This window comes from Artemia sp. Qi Xiang Cuo, chromosome 9 (assembly GCF_049724085.1).
Source record: "Artemia sp. Qi Xiang Cuo chromosome 9, ASM4972408v1, whole genome shotgun sequence".
Classification (NCBI taxonomy): domain Eukaryota; kingdom Metazoa; phylum Arthropoda; class Branchiopoda; order Anostraca; family Artemiidae; genus Artemia; species Artemia sp. Qi Xiang Cuo.
In genome coordinates this window covers 77236440-77256244 of record NC_142802.1, presented here as the reverse complement: position 1 = coordinate 77256244, position 19805 = coordinate 77236440, and the positions used below count along the sequence as shown (strand labels likewise).

At 36.3% G+C, this 19805-nt stretch overlaps 1 protein-coding gene across 3 annotated transcripts in view; it reads left to right on the top strand.

Annotated features, from left to right (window-relative positions):
• cher (filamin A protein cher) overlaps positions 1 to 19805 on the top strand; it is a 170548-nt gene that overhangs the window by 37860 nt on the left and 112883 nt on the right. The window contains exon 5 of one of the 3 annotated variants that reach the window (XM_089094873.1): positions 5872 to 6007. In XM_089094873.1, the coding sequence (XP_088950999.1) occupies positions 5872 to 6007 (136 nt within the window). Of the gene's footprint in view, positions 1 to 5871; positions 6008 to 18190; positions 18380 to 19805 lie in introns of those variants that run through there. The other 2 variants (XM_089094876.1, XM_089094875.1) reach the window with 2 other exon arrangements.

The following is a 19805-nucleotide window of genomic DNA, read 5'->3' as shown; positions in this document are numbered from 1 at the left end:
TTCTAAAATTTGTTAACTTTTCATCGATTGAAGATGGACTTCTAAAATTTTAAGAATAAAAAGAGATAGGAAAAAAAGGCCTTTTGACATTCTATAGAAGTTTAGCTGTTAAAATGGATACCATTTTTTGTAACAAACAAATTTGCCGGTGTCCCTAAGTTCTGTTTAATTGGCGCAATAGGAATGAAGTCAAATCACAAGACAGACCCAAAACGTAATAAAAGAGACGCATGTGACTTGTTATTCCGGATACCCGTTTTTCTTGTTATCAGGGTGCCAGGTTTGTTACCTGGGCATTCTGAAGCTCTCCAATGAGAAGCCCCCTTCAGTGCATTCGTGTTGTAAATTAAAGAAAATAGATAATTCTTTAAAATTTACTGTATGGTTGGGCATGACACATAAAAATAGGAGGAAGGTGGGGGTCACTAAATTTGAATTAAATCGGTATTTAATGGTTAGTTGGTTGTTTTTTTTTTATATATTTAAGAAATTTTGATTAGTTTTTTGTATTTTTATTATTAAAGCTTATTTATGCTTACGGTCTGTAACACAATAATTACCTGCATGTGTTCTATTTGTCTTTTACATTAACGATAATATATTCGTCAGTATTTTTCTTTTTCTGATTTTTATTAAATTTATTTTTATTTTGAAAGGTTTTTTGAGTTTTAAATTGACTATTTAAAACTCCCTTTTGCTGCTTTTTTATTGATGCATTATCCACCCTGAGATTCGGCCTCTCCCAGGCCACTCAGCGCGTCCCCAGGTGGCGAATAGTGGAACGTCCTGTAGATATGCAGGGCACCTCTCGGTAGGGAGGAGCGGACCAAGGGAGGACCCGGTCTCTGGGGGTCTTGAAATATAGCTGGAGCACCCACGTCTGGGGGCCATAAGTTCAGCCGGAGGAGGTGGAAGGACCCTCTAATGAGCACTGGGCAGGGCCCATCGGCGTATGGATACGTCCCGCCTGTAACTCTATCTAAAGAGGATATCGATAAACTGGTCACAGACTCCTCTAAGATCATCAGCAAAGTAGCGATGTCTGCCCTAGGAACCAAAAAGGGTGATAAAAAGCCTTGGATAACGAACGAAATCATTTTATTATGTGTTGAGAAATGAAAACACAATAAGAGGCCAGACAGAGAGAGCAGGGACAGATATAAGCAATTGAAGCGTGCAGGTAGAAAAGGCCACCCGTATAGTCCATCGCACCTACATTAAAGACAAATGTGAACAGTCTTAGGCTGAATTTAAGAGAGGTGATACATGCTTCATGTATAAAAGAGTTCGTTAGCTAAAAAGCAAAAAAAGCCTCAGTTCTTGTGCACTGCTAGAAAAAATGGCTCTCAGATACAAAGCACAGAAGGTATCTAACCGAAATGGATTTCAAAGAAAAGCTTAATCCTCGTACCCTTCCGACACCTGCTGTCCTGGAACGCTTTCCTGTTACTGTCTCAGACCTCGGCCCACCTCCTGTCCGTTCTGAGGTTGAAGATGCCATCCAAGTGCTGAAGACCAACAAGGTCCCTGGCCCGGAAGGGATACTGGCAGAACTGCTGACAGTCCGGTGTGAACCACTTATAGATCGTTTCCACAAGATTGAATTCGGTGCCTGGCAAAAGAGTCATTTCCCAACTTCTTGGTGCGAAGCCACAATTGTTCCACTACACAAGAAGGGGTCAAAGGCAGTATGTGGTAATCACCGTCCTATTAGCCTAACAAGTCAACCTGCCAAGATCTTCACCCGAATTATACTCCAACGGATCAGAGCCGTGTCAACCTTAGTCATCCAAGAATACTAAGCTGGGTTTCATCCTGGGAGATCGACCGTTGATCAAATTTTCACTGTTCGCCATATTTTAGAGAAATATCTGGAATTCGGTCGCGACCTCTATCAGCTCTTCATCGACTTTAGGCAAGCATTTGATCTTATTTGGAGAAATTGCCAATGGCATATCCTCCTCCATTACGGAATCCCACGAAACCTAGTAGATCTTATCAAGGATATGTACTCAAAATTTGGGAGTCGCGTCATGACTAGTGATGGTCTCACTGACAGTTTCCAGACTTCCGCAGGTGTCCTTTAAGGATGTCTTTTGTCTCCAGAGCTGTTCAACCTTTTCCTCACAGCAGTCTTATCCCTGGTGGAGACAACTTGTGGCGCACATACCGGGGGTATTCATATAAATAAGCTAGCCTAAGCCATCGATATCGACGATATGGCTGAAACACCCGAGGATCTACAAGCCGTTGCTAACGACTTCTTCGAAGCCACTAGTTGTTTTTGGAATGATCATAAATGTATCAAAAACAAAGGCTATGTGCTGCTCACGAAAGCCACAGGATACAATTAAGCCAGACCTGAAAATTAATGGAGAGAGTATCCAGTGGGTTGACGAGTTCCCTTACCTCGGTAGTCTGATCACCAGCGACAACAGTCTATCAAAAGACATTAAAAGACGTCTCGCCCTCGCGAGTTCCAGTTTCAAGGCCCTTATGCCCATATGGCGAAGCAAGGATTTGTCTCTTCGGCTTAAGACACGACTTTTTGACACCCTGATCATCCCCATCGCAATCTACTCATGTGAAACATGGACACTGAAGGTAAATGACAACCGTCGACTTGCAGCATTTGAAACTAAGTGCCTCCGCCGCATCGGCGGGATCACTTACCTTGATAGAATCTCAAATGTCGAACTTCTCGAGCGCCTTAAAGTACAACAAACAATTCTCATGAAGATCCAGCTCCAGCAACTTCGATGGCTCGGTCACGTACAACGGTTGAGTCGGTCCCGTCTCCCAAAAATCACCTTCGAAGGCCAAATTCACGGTTCTCGTCCTCGTGGTCGTCCCCCAAAAAGGTGGAAGGAAAACTTTGCATCTCACCGCCTCTCGGACCTTTTTTGCCTAGCAGAAGACCGTAAAGCCTACGAAAGGCACATCCACGCCGTTACGAAGAAAGAGGCCCCAAGACGACCTTCAAGGACGGATGGGACTTAAGTCAAGTAAGTCATTATCCACCCTCACAATTCACAAGTTTTTACGATTTCCCTGTAGTTTTGTGCTTTTTTTTCCATATAGTTTCTTTTTTTGAATTCTTTGTTGCTTAGGTTAAGGGGTCTGGAGTATTCATGCAGCAGGTTAAGGGGTCTACAAGAGAATTTTCGTCTCCTATCCTATACAGAAGAATAGGACTATGGTCAACAGAGAAATTGGGATTTGTTGTTTTCAGTGGCACTAAAAGTACCTTGGTATAATGTACGGTCAAATGCCTAGGTTAACTAAAGGCTTGCTGATTGAATCAGTCTGTAAATCTATTTGCTCAGCTCATGGAAAATCTGTCAAATGCAAGTGGTCACTCAATCAGTCTATTGTATCAAAGCTTTTCAATACTCTGTTTTCCCGCCATCTGGAACATATCACTCTTGTGGGAAGTTCCTCCCCGAGCGTAGAAAAAGACTCACCATATACTGAAGATTTGCAAAATTTTTGCTGAGACTGCCACTAAGGCATTCTACAAATCTTTCATATATGGAATTGTGGATCCATCAACCGAGGTGATTGATTTAGAAGAAATAGTCTCAAGACGATCGCTTAGGAAACTCTACGACACACCACTGACTCACCTCTTTCGCTCAGCCAAATATATGCGTGTAATTTTTAGTGTCAAACCTGTTTTCTTCTTTTTTGTCTCATTTGCTATTCCACTTTTTCCATTTCTTCACATTGCAAGTGGGGACATTTAAACATATCATAAATCTAATAGCGCTGTTACTGTCACAGTAGATTTACGGCGTAGACATTCGCCAGCAGCTTATTTTTGTTTATCGTTTTTATTTAAATAGATTTAATAACACTTAAAACAGATTCAAATAGCACCCAGGCTCGGGCATATGCCCAATCAACCTTCCTAGATTTTAATATTACACACTTTTTCCATAGTTTGCATATTTCTTGTATATCATGCGCTCGGACCCTGAACTATGGTAGTTCACTGTAGTTGAATTGGCGACAGTCATGCCAACCATAGTTCTGACAAGACCTGAACAACAAAATTGTGCTTCTTTGTCTAGAAGGCAATTGTCAGATTGTCAGGCAAAATTATCAGAGGACTTTTTATGAAATACTTTCTAAGTATCCTAAGACCATCTTTGTCAAAAAATGTAAAATCCATAAGCGAAATTTCTGTTACCACGTGGTGATTGCACTCAGCGACAGGAATTATGAAGCAACTAGAACACAAGAATAAAACGATGAGCGTAGCTGTAATTGGAGTTAACTGTATTTCTAGTAGACTCAACTAAAGCTCAAGGTCCACACACACTCATAGCTCTCTCTGTTTTGTTTCCGAATTTTTATCCGTAACGTAATGATTGTTCTTGTCATTATAGAAAATTCATGGCGAAAAAGTTGTCCCGCAGTTTATTTCAAGTTTTTTTTGTTTTTTTTTTAATAGGTTTTAGAAAACCAGCTTGCTAAATATCCGGTGTAATTATGTTTTTGATACCCGTTGATTGATGATTCGAACAATACTTTCCAAGACGATTAGAAAATAACTATAATTTTTCCAAAGAAAAACTGTGTCAAATACAATATTGAATAACTAAGATGAAACATCAAACATAACTAGATATAGTGACCATAAATTAGACCGTTTCTAAGAACCAGAGAAAAAACAGTTTACTCCTTCCCCTGAAATTCGATGCCCCCTCCCCCCCAAAAAAGAAAGAAAGAAAGGAAAAGGTTTCCTGAAAATTGCACCTTGACCTTGACCCCCCCCCCCCAGCCACGAGAAAAATTTATTGTACTTGCTCAGCTACGTATAATATTTGTTACGTTTGAATGAAACGGGTCAACTGCAATTAGGCTCTATTCTGAGGTATAGTCGCTTACCTTTATGCAAAAAAAAAAAAAAAAAAAAAAACGCAGGCTCCTTTGTGAATATCCGAAAAGTAGAAGATAAATCAGTTAATCTTTCAGTATCATCCGTTAAAAAATCGAATATGATATGCGCACTAACAAAAAACAGATATAGAAAAAGCTAAACACTTCAGACATAGAAGTCAGGCCATTTTCAATTTAGCATTTATTTTGCTTTGACTATTATTTTATTATAATACAATAAAAGTTCAAAATAGGGATAAAATCCTTTTTAATAGACAGTGTATAGAAATTCACAAAAATACCAGATATTTCCGTCACATATACAGTGATGGTCATCAGTAGTAAAACTAAGCAAAAACAATTTAAAACAAAAGTTTATATACGAAATCAAATAAAACTACACATTGTTTAATTCTCTAATTCTTTTCGAAGCAAAGGCGGAAGCTAGCCTCTTTGACCTTCTTGGATTCGGTTCATTAGCGTTCAATGGTATAACATTTGGACAGAGGTCAACTACATTGGGTGAATTGAACTTTACTCTGTCAGATTTTAATAAATTATCATATATAGAGTTCAGCCCAAATTCACATGTATCCCGATTCAAAGCAATATTCTTGAATAAGATTTTCTTTATTTCAAGAGTTTCACGAAAATTTTGCTTTAAACCCCGATAATATTGCGCCGATACAAATCGGCGAAAAAAAAAGTTTGTTTAATATTTGAATTTGATTCAGATATAATAGAGCATTTTGTACCACAAAAATAAAAATGTTAGTACATTGAGAACTAATCAAGTTCGCTATTATGAGCTTCATTTCAATTCTATTCAATAAGCAGTCTAGTCTGAAATTTGTGCTTAAAAAATGAAACTAAAAAAAAATTAAAAAAAATGAAAAAATGAGAAGTAAAAACTAAAAAAGTCAAAAACCCAAAAAGATGAGGAGCCTGGGATTTCAAATCCTCCATTTTTACCTCTTTTATTTTCAGTGACCTTGACATTGACATTGAAGACAATGGAGATGGAACATTTAGTATTTATTATAATACAAAAGACGCTGGTGAATATACCATAAGCATTAAATTTGGTGGCCAGCCTATTCCAGACGGTTTTTATACCTTCACCGTAAGTAAATGCACGATATGTCTATTCTGGAAATGTTCAAAGGAGATAAAGAGAGAGGGGGAGACACCGAAAGTTAGAACGAGGGAAGGGGAACAGAGAGAGAGGGCTAACAAGAGAGTGGGACGAGGGGGGTGGTGGTAATTCATCCCACGCTCAAATGAGGTTCAACGAAATTGTCCATTAACATCTTTTCATGCATGAGTAATAATAAAATGTTGAGTTGTTGTCGTTTTAATTGTTTTCGACGTTTTTATCGTTTAAAATTGTCAAGACAAATAATATGAAGTGGATATGTTGAAAGATCAACTAATAAAGACAATTTTTTCGTCGAAAGCAAGGAGCAACAATAAAACTTAAAACGAACGGAAATTATCCCATATATGAGAGGAGCTTCCTCTTGCCTACACCCTCTCTCCACCCTCGCTCTTTACGCCAAAGTCTTACAATTCTTTAAAAGAACTTCTCATTTAAATTCAACTTCCTTTGTGTTGGAGCAGTGTTTCTTAAAGAATTGTGACAAAAAAAGTCAAGCTTTAGCGTGAAGAGTGAGGGTTGAGGAAGGGTCAACCCCCCTCATATACGGAATTGTTTCTGTGGTTTTAAGTTTTAATGTTGCTCTTAATTTCAGGTGAAAAAACTTGCTTTTTCATTTCTCAAATCATACAAAGAACCCCCCCCCCCCGAAGAAAATTCCCCCAAAAAAATTCTGTATATTTTCCAATAATGTTAGAAGTTGCGTAAATGACGTAGTAAAATTAAGCAAAAACAATTTAAAACAAAAGTTTATATACAAAATCAAATAAAACTACATATTGTTTAATTCTCTAATTCTTTTCAAAGCAAATACGGAAGCTAGCCTCTTTGACCTTCTTGGATTCGGTTCATTAGCGTTCAATGGTATAACATTTGGACGGAGGTCAACTATATTGGGTGAATTGAACTTTACTCTGTCAGATTTTAATAAATTATTATATATAGAGTTCAGCCTATATATACAGTCCTTTTCTCAGGGACCATAGGGGGTCACGCCATTCCCAAAGTCTTGATTATCGGACCTTTCAACTTTGCTGAATCAAACAAGTATCTCACTATTTTGATCGAATGTCTTTGGGGGCAAAGGGCGTGGGAGGGGGCTAGTTGCCCTCCGATCCCTTTGGTCACTCAAAAAGGGCAGCCGAAATTTTTATTTCTGTTCAAATGAGCCCTCTCCCGATCTTCTAAGATCTTTGGATTGATACAATCACCCCTAGAAAAAAAGAGAAAAAAAAGAACCACGCATCGATGATCTTTCTTCTGGCAAAAAAAAAATATGCAACATTTCTCTTTTTTGTAGAAAGGAGCTTGAAACCTGTACAGTAGGGTTCTCTGATATGCTGAATTAGATTGCTTGATTTTCATTAAGATCGCTTGATTTTTCAGGGGTGTTTACCGCATTTTTTGAAAATTTGGCAAATTTTAATGGATAGCATTAAACTTAATGAAATTTATAAATTTGGAATCAACAGAAAAAGCCAATTCTTTTGATATATGTAGCGTTATCAAAATTCTGTTTTTAGAGTTTCGGTTACTATTGAGCCGAGCCACTCCTTACTTACAGCTCGTTACAGCGAACTGTTTGACTGTCGAGAAAAGACACCATATGAAGAAAAGATATAGTAAAAATAAATGTTTATTATAGTCAGATATTGTGTAGTTTGATTTGACTGCTTTGATTCATTTGAGGATCCATTAGTGTATGTATCTTAGTTTATTGTTTCGCATGACCTATTAGGGGATATGTCAGTACATTTTGTGTGGATGGAGAGGCAGGAGCTGATCAAGTTCACGAAAGCAGGAATAGACACAAATATTGTCCAGGCATGCTAACTCAAAAGAGAAAAAATATTCATGTAAAAAAAAACTGCTTGCGTAAGGGAATTGATAAATTAGATTAAGTTTTAGGGCTCTCTGCTGTTACAATGATTTGGTTTCTAAACAATAATTGTTTTCCCATAATAATAACAGAAGAGATTATATCCCTCTCGTGATAATTTTGCCTCTACTAATGGTTGGTGGCTCTGAGTCTGACAAGTCTTGGCGGTTTTACGTAGTCATCATTGAACATCCGTTAATTTTTTATTCCGCCAGCTTCAGCTACTGAAAACTCAAGCTAAAAATTTTCAATCTTTATTTTAACTATCCATGGTAACGGCCCAGCTTCGTTTTGCGAGTATCCCAATATATATATACATATATATATACATATATATATATATATATATATATATATATATATATATATATATATATATATATATATATATATATATATATATATATACATATATATATATATATATATATATATATATATATATATATATATATATATATATATATATATATATATATACATATATATGATATATATATATATATATATATATATATATATATATGATATATATATATATATATATATATATATATATATATATATACTAGTGCATTAACTAGTGTATTAAAAAGAGTCATTGAAAGCCAAAAAAGAAGTAGAAAAGCGACCATACAACGAATAACAATCAGTAAATTAATTGGATGTTTTTTTAATTTTTTCCGTAATATCAAACAGTTCGTGGTAACGAACTGTAAGTAAGGAGTGACCCGGTTCAATGGTAACCGAAACTGTAGAAAACGGAATTTTGATACCAATAGATACATCAAAAGAATGAGATTTTAATGCTGATTTCAAATATATAAGTTTCATCAAGTTTAGTCCTACCAATCAAAAATTTGGCTGATTTTCGAAAAAAGAGGGAAAGATCCCCTAAAAGTTATAGAACCTGAATGAAAATCAAACTGTCATATTTAGCGTATCAGAGGACCCTATTGCAGAGGTTTCAAGCTCCTATCTACAAAAATGTGGAATTTTGCATTTTTTGCCAGAAGAAAGATCACGGATGCGGGTTTATTTGTTTGTTTGTTTGTTGTTTTTTTCCCCAGGGGTGGTCGTATCAACCCAGTGGTCCTAGAATATCGTGGGAGGGCTCGTTCGAACGGAAATTAAAAGTTCTAGGGCTCTTTTTAAGTGACCGAAAAAATGGAGGGCAAATAGGCCCCTTCCCACGCTCATTTTTTCCCAAAGTCACCCGATCAAAATTTTGAGATAGCCATTTTGTTCAACACGGTCGAAAAGATGATAACTATGTCTTTTAGGATGACTTAATCCCCCGAAGTCCCCGGGGGGAGGGCTGAAACTTATGAACTTTACTTAATGTTAACATATAGTATTGGTTATTGGGAAGTATACAGACGTTTTCTGGGGGGATTTTTTCTGGTAGGGGGGGAGGGGCGTGGGTCGGGGGTTATGTGGGAGGATCTTTCCATGAAGGAAGTTTTCATGGGGGAAGGGACATTGCAATGACGGGGGCGCCGGATTTCCCAGCATTATTTAAAAAAGATCAGAAATTATATAAAAAAAGACAAGTTTTCAACTGAAAGTAAGGAGCAACATCAAAACTTAAAACTACAGAAAACATTACGTAAATGATTGGGTTCACCCCCTAGTCAATACCTCGCTCTTTAAGCCAAAGACTATTTAGTACTTTCATAAGAGCTATTTATTCTAATTAACGGCATTTGTGATTAAGGGGTCATTTTTAAAGAATTGGAACAAAATTCGAACTTTAGCTTAAAGAGCAATGTATTGACTAGGGGGCGAACCCTTTAATATACGTATTAAAAATATATGAATAAAGAAGTTCGTTGAGTAAGTTAATTCGTAAGTTATGTATATTAATTACTAATAAAAACTTTCGTAAATAAAATTAAACAGGTTTCGAGAAAGCCATTTAACCAAATAAAAGTAAAATTAGCCTAATATTCAAATTTTGTTTTAATTATTCATGTTTGGTGAGCCAAAATCAAAACCGGCATTAATTCAAAACGTTCAAAAATTAAATTAAAAAAAACATGTTTTTTTTAACTGAAAGTAAGGAGCAACATTGAAATTTAAAACGAACAGAAATTATTCCGTGTATGAAAGGGGCTGTCCCCCCTCAACGCCTCGCTCTTTACGCTAGAGTTTGACTTTTCACAACTCAAGTTTTTTTTAAACAATCAAAAACTTTAACGTAAAAAGCGAGGCGTTGAGGAGGGGACAGCCCCTTTCATATACGGAATAAATTCTGTTCGTTTTAAGTTTTAACGTCGCTCCTTACTTTCAGTTAAAAAAACTTGTTTTTTTTTATTTAATAAGGGACAAATGTTTTTTCGCAATGTATATGACCGTTGAAGTCAACGGTCAGGGTTGCCAAGGATGGGCAAAGTCTGGGTGGTAGGTGTGTTTTGGGGAAAATATTTTCCGTGCGAGGGTGTTGTGTTGCTTGTTTTGAAAAACGGAGGCACAACTTACTCTCCTGCACTCAAGTGTTTCCGACCTAGCTTGTTTTTAGAAAAAAAGAGTATGGAACTTTACCTTCTTTGAAAATTATTCGCAAGGCTCTTTTTAGGATATATTCCATTTTTTCTGACTCTTCCCGCGAAATGGCAGGGTGCCAAGCAGGACAAGCATATTCAAGATATAGGTGGGCAAAGGAGGTATAAATCTTTAAATAATTTGAAGGGGGCAAAAAATCGATTCAGGAGCTTAAGGAAGGAGATGGACTAATTGGGATGACGAACAATCACAACACAGGACCATACAAAAATAACTTCTAAAAATCTTATCTGTGTCAAAAATGTCATATCTAAACCCCCTCCCCCCCCACCTAAGTTTAGTCTGAAGAACTGTCGCTTGAGAAAAACACCTGACTTAAATTTTTAGAACTTAAATTGAAGACAAAAAAGATGCTAGTTCTTCTTACTGTAAAACATCCCCAATACAATAAAAATAATTCGTTCTTTTTCAAGGAGTATTTTTAGCTCTTTTAGTTTGGACACGCGCATTGTATATTTGTCTGTCTGGAGTAGTTCCTGATATGTAGACAATCTCTTAACAGCTGGGGATCTTAAATCTTATTCCACTTTCCTTGCAGTTGGTATCCTTGGATGGCTGCTCCTTGTTGAGGAGTAGATCAGAGGAATGTGTCACATTCTTTACATAATTTAACACCATCATTCCAGCTACTTTATTTGATTGTCTATCTTTCTTCGTGTTGAAGCCTGTTAAAACTAATATTTTAAAGTTTTTTTAATCTATAAATTTCACTACTATTCTCCCTATTTCTTCCTTTACTTTTTTTCTGTAGCTGTCTTATGTGTGCTCTCTCTCATTTTAGTGTTTAATTTTGTTAATTGTTTCCCTTGTTTATCCTGGATGAAAGCCTGCATTCTTTTAGAAATTTCATGGCGTTGAAAAAAAGGACTTGAGAATTATATTGTGCCGAAACGTGATAGACCCATTGACTTTATTGTGCGCTCTTAATTTTTTTTTTTTTCATTAGTGAAGGGAGGACGGAAAGAAGCTAAATAGATTAATATGGAGAAAGAGGGGGGGGGGTATCTCGAGAGATAAAAATGAAGCCTAGATATAAATGGCGGTCTCGGTGATTATTCTTTAGTCAAGGAAACAGGAACTTTCCTGTTCCTGAGTGACGTGTATGCTTCAACGAGTTTCTTCTCTCTCTCAGGGGGAAATCCTGAATTAATTAGCTTTTGGGAGAACAAAATGAAAATGTTAAGTCTACAAATTAGATAGTTGTTTCGGCAAAGGCTTCAATTTTTGCAGCTTTTCGGTTTTGATAGAAGTTTTGTGCGTTGAACACAAGGTTTTGTTTTATTTCTTTTTTTCAGAAAACATTTGTTAAAGTATCTGATAAGGTCTGACTGGTTTTAGCTAAGACTGTATCATCAAAGGCCAATCTTTTGAAAAGAAAGGACAATGTTTAAAAACCAAAGCTTTGTCTCTTATACAAAACGAAGAACATTTTGACTGCATCAGTCCATGAGATGTTCAATCCCTGTAATAACATTCGTAGCCGTAAATTCTGTAGTGGCCTTTTAAAAGATAAGTTAAAAAACTTTTTCCACAAAGTAAGTTTTTTAAAGAAAAGTAAAGAACTCCATTAAACCAAAAATGTGCAAAAATAAAATCAAATAATCTACCAAGCGTGAAACTACCACAAATCAGCATCGATAAATAAATGAAACTCAAAACGAGCAAAAATTAACATGAGCAGGGCTTAAAACCCCTATGCATTCCCAAGGTCAGAACATAATTTGCACTTTACTGAAAAAATATAAATATTTTTACTTTCATAAATTTAATAAATCAAATCATATTAACATTTGGATTACTAAATATCAGTGTATTTATATTAAACTGGCAATGCACATTCATTTGAATTTTTTTCAGTAAAGTGCAAATTATGTTCTGGCCTTGGGAAGGAATAGGGGTTTTAAGCCCTGCTCATGTTAATTTCTGCTCGTTTTGAATTTGATTCGATTATTTATTTATTGTAATATCTTTTCGCTTCGGGGTTCGTTTATTTATTGATGCTGATTTGTGGTAGTTTCACTCTTGGTAGTCAATTGAATTTGATTTTTGCTCATTTTTGGTCTAATAGAGTTCTTTATTTTTCTTTGAAAAACTTATTTTGTGGAAAAAGTTTTTTTTTCAATTAATTTTTGTTTGTTTTATTTCGACATAGTCTTTTTAGGGAAAAAGAAAATAATTCTTTAAATATTTTCGTTTTTTTAAGACTTTATAGTTTGGCCTGCTATTTGTATGATGGAGAAAAATTTTCAGCAATTTTTAACAACATCACCCTTTTAAAAATCTGGACACAAATAGGAGTGTTTAATTTAGCTTCATACCTCCTCTAGTTGACCTGACATAAAAAACTTGATACCATTCGCAAAATAATCTGTTTACTTTCTTTGATAGCTTGGATACACTTACGTTGTTTTGTGTTGGTAAAACTTTAAGAGCAGAAGTAGCCCCGAAAGTTTGAACATAATACCCTCAGTCGTTCTTGGGATACTGCTGAGATACCTTATTGGGAATTAGCATTAACACAGTGCATTTAGATTTAATCTTAATTAAACATTTTGTTTTTACAAAATGACAACATTTAGTTTTTAAACACAATGGTTTTTAAACACATTTAGTTTTTAAACAAAATGGGAAATTGGGAGGGTGGGCGTGGGAGAGGTACTAGTTGCCCTCCAATCACTTTCGACTATTAAAAAGGGCATTAGCCATTTCTTTTTTCAATCGAATGATCCCTATTCGAAGTTACTAATACAACTCCTTCGATACGAAGTGCCCTGGTCAAAAAAAAAATACATTGTACCCACATCGATCTTTACTATAAAAATGTCAAGTCTTCCAATCACTTTCGACTATTAAAAATAACACTAGCCCTTTCGATTTCCAATCGAATGAGCCCTTTTTGAAGTTTCTAAGACAACGTTTTCTATAAACACCTTATATCACCCTAGGGTATAAATTACAACTCTTGCCCTGAGGGCTGTGAGGGGGCTGTCATCCTCAAAAATCTAATTTCCAGAACTTTCAACTACGTTAAACGAAATGGCTATCTCAAAATTTAGTTGCTCTCCAATCACTTTCAACTATTAAAAAAGACACTAGCCCTTTCAATTTCCAATCGAATGAGAACTTTTTGAAGTTTCAACGACAATGCTTTCTATAAAAACCTTATATGCCCCAGGGCATAACTTACAACCCTTGACCTGAGGGTTTTAAGGGGGTTGTCATCCTTAAAGACATAATCTCCGGACCTTTTAACTATGTCAAACAAAATCGCTTTTTAAAAATTTTTATTGGAAGTGTCTGGGAAAATGGTGGGCTTGAGAGAGGGGTTACTTGCCATCCAATCACTTTCGACTATTGAAAAGGGTACTAGCCGTTTCAGTTTTCAATCGAATGATTCCTTTTTTGAAGTTTCTACGGCAACGCTTTCTATAAAAAAAAGATCTTATACGCCCCCAGGGCATAAATTACAACCCTTGGCCTGAGGGCTTTGGAGGGAGTGTCATCCTCAAAAACATAACATCCAGACTTCTTAACTACTTCGAACAAAAGGCTATCTCAAAATTTTGATTCGATGCGTTTGGGGAAACTGTGGGTGTGAGAAGGGTTATAGTTATCCTCCAATCACTTTCAACTATTAAAAAGGGCACAAGCCCTTCTAATTTCCAATCGAATGAGCCGTTTTTGTAGTTTCTACAACATCACTATCTATAAAAAACCTCATATGCCCCCAGGGCATAACTTACAACCCTTGCCCCGAGAACTTTGAAACTACATTTTAAAACTTTTTAAAACGACTATTAAAACATTTTTAAAACTTTTAACTACGTTGAACAAAATGGCTATCTAAAAATTATGATTGGATGTGTTTGGGGAAAAGGTGGGCGTGAGAGGGGGGTTAGTTGCCCTCAAATCACTTTCGACTATAAAAAAGGGCACATGCCTTTTGAATTTCCAATCCAATGAGCCCTTTTTCAAGTTTCTACGACAACGCTTTCAATAAAAACCTTATATGCCCCCACGGTATAACTTAAAACCTTGTCCTGAGGGCTGTTGGAGAGTGTCCTCCTCGAAACATAATTTCTATCTGAAAATCAACTACGCTCAACAAGATGGGTATCTCAAAACTTTGATTGCATGTGTTTTGGAAAAGGGTGGGCGTGGAAGGGGTTTTAGTTGCCTTCCAATACCTTTCGACTATTAAAAAGAGCACAAGCAACTCCAATTTCCAATCGAATGAGCCCTTTTCGAAGCTTGTACGACAATTCCTTCAATACGAAGCGTCCTGGTCTAAGACCAACCAAAAAAAAAAAAATTAATTAAATAATACATTGTACCAATATCGTTCTTTACTTAGGCAGCGCTATTGCGCTGCCTATGATTAGTTATTTTCTTTTAAAAATATTACCGTTTAACGGGCTGTTGAAACCTTTTAAGTTAACCTTACAAAGTTCATTAAGAACCAACCCCTATTTTGAAACTAAAATTGATTCCTTTTAAGTACAAAGAATAGACAGCCTATTTTAAGTAATCCTTAAAATCATTTGCCTTGTATCAGTTATAAAAAAAAATATCCCGTCCATAAAATACCACGAGTTCTGTACTTTGTATTCTACAAGTTTATTCGATTAATGGACTGTTGGGATAATCCATTTTTAGATACCCTTGGGAAGCCCATTACGCACCTTAACTTCATAAATTCATGGATATCCATCTATCAAGGTCAATCCATTTTAAAGTATCCCTGAAAAGTCGATTATGCGTCTCAACTTCATAATTCGAGGTCATCTGTCCATTAAGATCATTACTTTTTACTCTTGGAAAGCCTGTTACGCACCTTAAATCCATAAATTCGTGGTCAAGCCTTATATTATTTGCTTTTTTACATCTGGAAATCAACTACGCTGAACAAAATGGCTAGAACGTAATTTCCACTTCCCTGAAAACAAAATACATTTAAAATGTTTTAACTTTAATAAATCAAAAATTGTTAAGACTTTAAGAAATAAATATCAGTATATATTTAAATATTAAAGTGTCTATATTTAAACTATCCCTGAAACTATATTTAAAGTATTAGTTGCTTTTTTACAACCATTGCGCAGGTATATCGGTGATAATTGCTAGCAAAATCGCATCCGGACACCATGAATTTCTAAAGTATCGACACTAAAAGTTTAAATAAAAATTTACTCCATTGGTTTGAAGGGAAGGGAGGACTCCCTTGACCTTATGGTTCTGTTAATGCCATTAATCACGTCCTGGCCTCAAGCATGTGCTAAGTATCCTCAAAGATACTTATTTCTTCAACGATGCTTAATTATGTTTGACATATTCAATTTTATTCTCAAAACTAATAAAGAACCCAAAATAGTATCTTAATTTTGTACCCTGTGTTATAGTAATATTCAATTTGATCCCCAGGGTTGAATCTACCAAACAATGTTGACAGTGGGACGGGTGTAGCTGGATTTTTGACCCCCTCTCTCCCCTTTAAGTAACCCCTCTCCTCCTCTCAAATTTGTAGACAGCATAGGTTAGAAATAAAGTGGGAATTTCAAACAGTTCATGGTAACGAACTGTAAGTAAGGAGTGACCCTGCTCAATAGTAACCGAAACTCTAAAAAATGCAATTTTGATACCAGTAGATACAACAAAAGAATTGGATTTTTATGCTGATTCCAAATATATAGGGCCTAAGTTTCATCAAGTTTAGTCCTACCTATCAAAAGTTACGAGCTTGAAAAAATTTGCCTTAATTTCGAAAAAAGAAGGAAACACCCCCTAAAAGTGGTAGAATCTTGATGAAAATCAAACCATCAGGTTAAGTTTGTCAAAAAACACCAACTGTAGAGGCTTTTTCCCACCTGCAAAAATGTGGAATTTTGTATTTTTCGTCAGAAGAAAGATCACGAATAAGTTTTTATTTTTCAGGTTTGATCGTATCGAACCGGTGGTCCTAGAATATCGTGAGAAGACTCGTTCGAACGATTAAAAGTTCTAGTGTCCTTTTTAAGTGACCAAAAAATTGGAGGGCAACTAGGCCCCCTCCCACACTCATTTTTTTCCTGAAGTCACCTGATTAAAATTTTGAGATAGCCGTTTTGTTTAGCATAGTCGAAAATTTAATAAATATGTCTTTGAGGATGACATCATCCCCCACAGTTCCCGGGAGAAGGGCTGCAAGTTATGAACTTTGCCCATTGTTTACATATAGTAGCCTATTGGTTATTGGGAAGTATACAGACGTTTTCAGGAGGGATTTTTTCTGGTTGGGGGGGGGGTCGGAGGAGGGGGTTACGTGGGAGGATATTTTCATGGGGGAAGGGGCGTTTCTATGAAGGGGGAGCCGGATTTCCCGGCATTATTTAAAAACGATCAGAAATTAAATAAAAAAACAAGTTTTTTCAGCTGAAAGTAAGGAGCAACATCAAAACTTAAAACGAACAGAAATTGTTACGTCTATGAGGGGATTCGCCCCCTAGTCAATACCTCGCTCTTTTTTCGCTAAAGTTTGTTCTAGTACTTTCAAAAGAGCTATCTATTCTAATGAAACCGCCTTTGGGATTCAGGAGTTTGTGATTCGAACAAAATTCGATCGTATCTTATATGTCGTACTGTACGAAAAATCATAAAAAAAATAAAATTAATATGCAAATTTCGTTTTAATTATTCATGTACGGTGAGCCAAAATCAAAGCATCATTAATTAAAAAACGTTCGGAAATTGAATAAAAAGAACAAGTTTTTTTAAACTGAAAGTAAGGAGCGACATATTAAAACTTAAAACGAACAGAAATTATTGCGTATATGAAAGGAGCTATCCCCTCCTCAACGCCTCGCTCTTTACGGTAAAGTTTGACTCTGTCTCACAACTTTATTTTTTAAAACAACAAAAAACTTTAGCGTAAAGAGTGAGGCGTTGAGGAGGGGATAGCTCCTTTCATATACGCAATAATTTCTGTTCGTTTTAAGTTTTAACGTCGTTCCTTACTTTCAGTTAAAAAAACTTGTTTTTTTTACCCCCCCCCCCCCCAACAAGTTCAAATGTCCTTTAAATCCTTTCTTATGAACTCCCACTCTATTCGGGGACGACCGTCGGGCCCTAAATTGATGGTCGAAAAGAACGATCTTTGGCAATCCATCATCCTTCAACCGCGAAACGTGTCCTAGCCTTCTTAGCCTTTGTATCATTATAGCCGGGAAAAGTGGGATAGAACCACATTTTTCGCGCAGCTTGTTATCTGCATACGGTCAGTCAAACGGGTGTCCAAAACTATCTGTCGACAATGCCTCTGGAAGCCATCTAACAAATCCTCATCCATCTTCCCAAGCGCCCACATTTCAGAATCTTGCCAAACAACTATCATCACTGTAGCTTTGCATATTCTAATCTTGGTTGGCAGACTAATCTTCGTATTTTTCAAAACTTTCGATACTGTTTGCTAAGTATGGCTTACTACACTACTTTTAAGTTAATAAAATTTTGGCCAGTCATTGGGTCAGTAACCCAATTCTAATGCTAGAATTTTCTCTTTTTTTGGGACCTCGTTTCCACTTGTCCTTAGACCTTCTAATGTTCAGCCTTCGGTGGTACTTCAAGAAAATCACATGGTGTTGGAGAATCAATTTAAACCTTGCTCTTTGCTGTCATGGAACGCTATTTATGTGACGATGGCATTCAGAAGTCACTCTCCCATTGGTTCTTTATATTAAGTTCTTTTTGCTTTGAAAAATAACATTCCAAACACAAGGTCTCCAATTCCGTTTCCAGCACTCAGGAATACTTTTCTAGTTGTTTCTTAGGAGTTAAGCTATTAACTGTAAGCGTTTTGTTGTGAATTGTTCATCCCCCTGTATGAGAAGGTTCTTGCCTTTCGATTGTTATCCTTTCCTCTGGTGAGATAGGCCAGATTCTTTCTTCCTTGCTTGACCTTTTTTTGCAATGCTACTTAATATTTTCTTTGTCATTTTCAAGTTTGTGTGGCTCATATTTGGACCTAGCAAGTGTATACTAGGGTTGTCAGTTTCAATCAGCCAAGAGCCAACGTCTTTATAGCCTGATAGTACGTCCTTTGGTCTTATAAAGGTTTTTCTCACGACCCTTTCAGGATGTTCATGAAAAATAGTTGTCTTAATAGAATCGTTGTTTTTAGTGGTCTAAAAATAAATGCCAAATCGTTCTAATTCTATTCGTAAAACCTTGATACTAAAAAGGACGTTCTGAATGTAACTTGATATTTACAAGACTTCATAGAACTGCTTGGACATACCCAAATAGAAATTAAATAACAGAAAAATCTAAAACATTTTATTAATAGAAGATAACTCCCCCCTCTAAAATAAAAACAGCTTTGTTTTGATACCCCAATATCTGTTAATGGCAGGTCAGGTCGTTTTGGGGCTTCTTCGGCGTCATGACGGCTCTTATTTTTCGAGCCTTCAGCTCTGAATAACGACTGGTTTTTCGTTGTTTTTTTTTTAGCTTATTGCATAGATGCAATAAGCTAAATATAAAGTCATTTTGACTCAGCCAGGGGCCAATTTTGTTGTATCTTGAAATTTTTTCTTTGATTAATTATCAAAATAGTTTTCTCTTGGCCCTCAAGCTTCCTGTGAGAAATAGGATCCATGGCCTCCTCGGCTTCACCCTTTAATGGTTAATCTTTCGGTTTATTTTTCTTACCTTCTCGTTGGCGACCCCATTTACATGTGGAGATGCTTTGGGGGAATTGTTCGGGGGAAACTTTCATTGTAATTGGAATATTAGGGGGGATTTTACGTGGTGGGGGATTTCCCACGGGAAAAAATCCCCATGTGGATTTATCACCAGGAGAAATTCTCCATGGGAAATTTTCTGCGGGAGAAACTTACCATTGAGGTGGGGGAATTTCCAGGAAACATTTTTCGCATGGGGGATTCCCCCATGACCTTAAAATGGATCATAAATTATATAAAAACAAATCTTTCTTCAAATGAAAATATACTAAGGAGTAAAGGAGCGACATTAAAACTTAAAACGAACAGAAATTATTGTGTATATGAAGGGTTTGCCCCCTCCTCAATACCTTGCTCTTCTCGCTAAAGGTTTTAGTACTTTTAAAAAAAACCTTCCTATTCTAATTAAACGGTTCTTGTGTTTCATGTCGTTCTTAAAAATTGGGACAAACAGTAGAACTTTAGCGTATAGAGCAAGGTATATAGGAGGGGGGCAACCCCTTACCATGTGTCCTAATTTCTGTTCATTTGAGTTTTAATGTTGTTCCTTACTTTCACTTGAGAAAACTTGCCTTTTTATTTAATTTCTGATGGTTTTTCAAATATG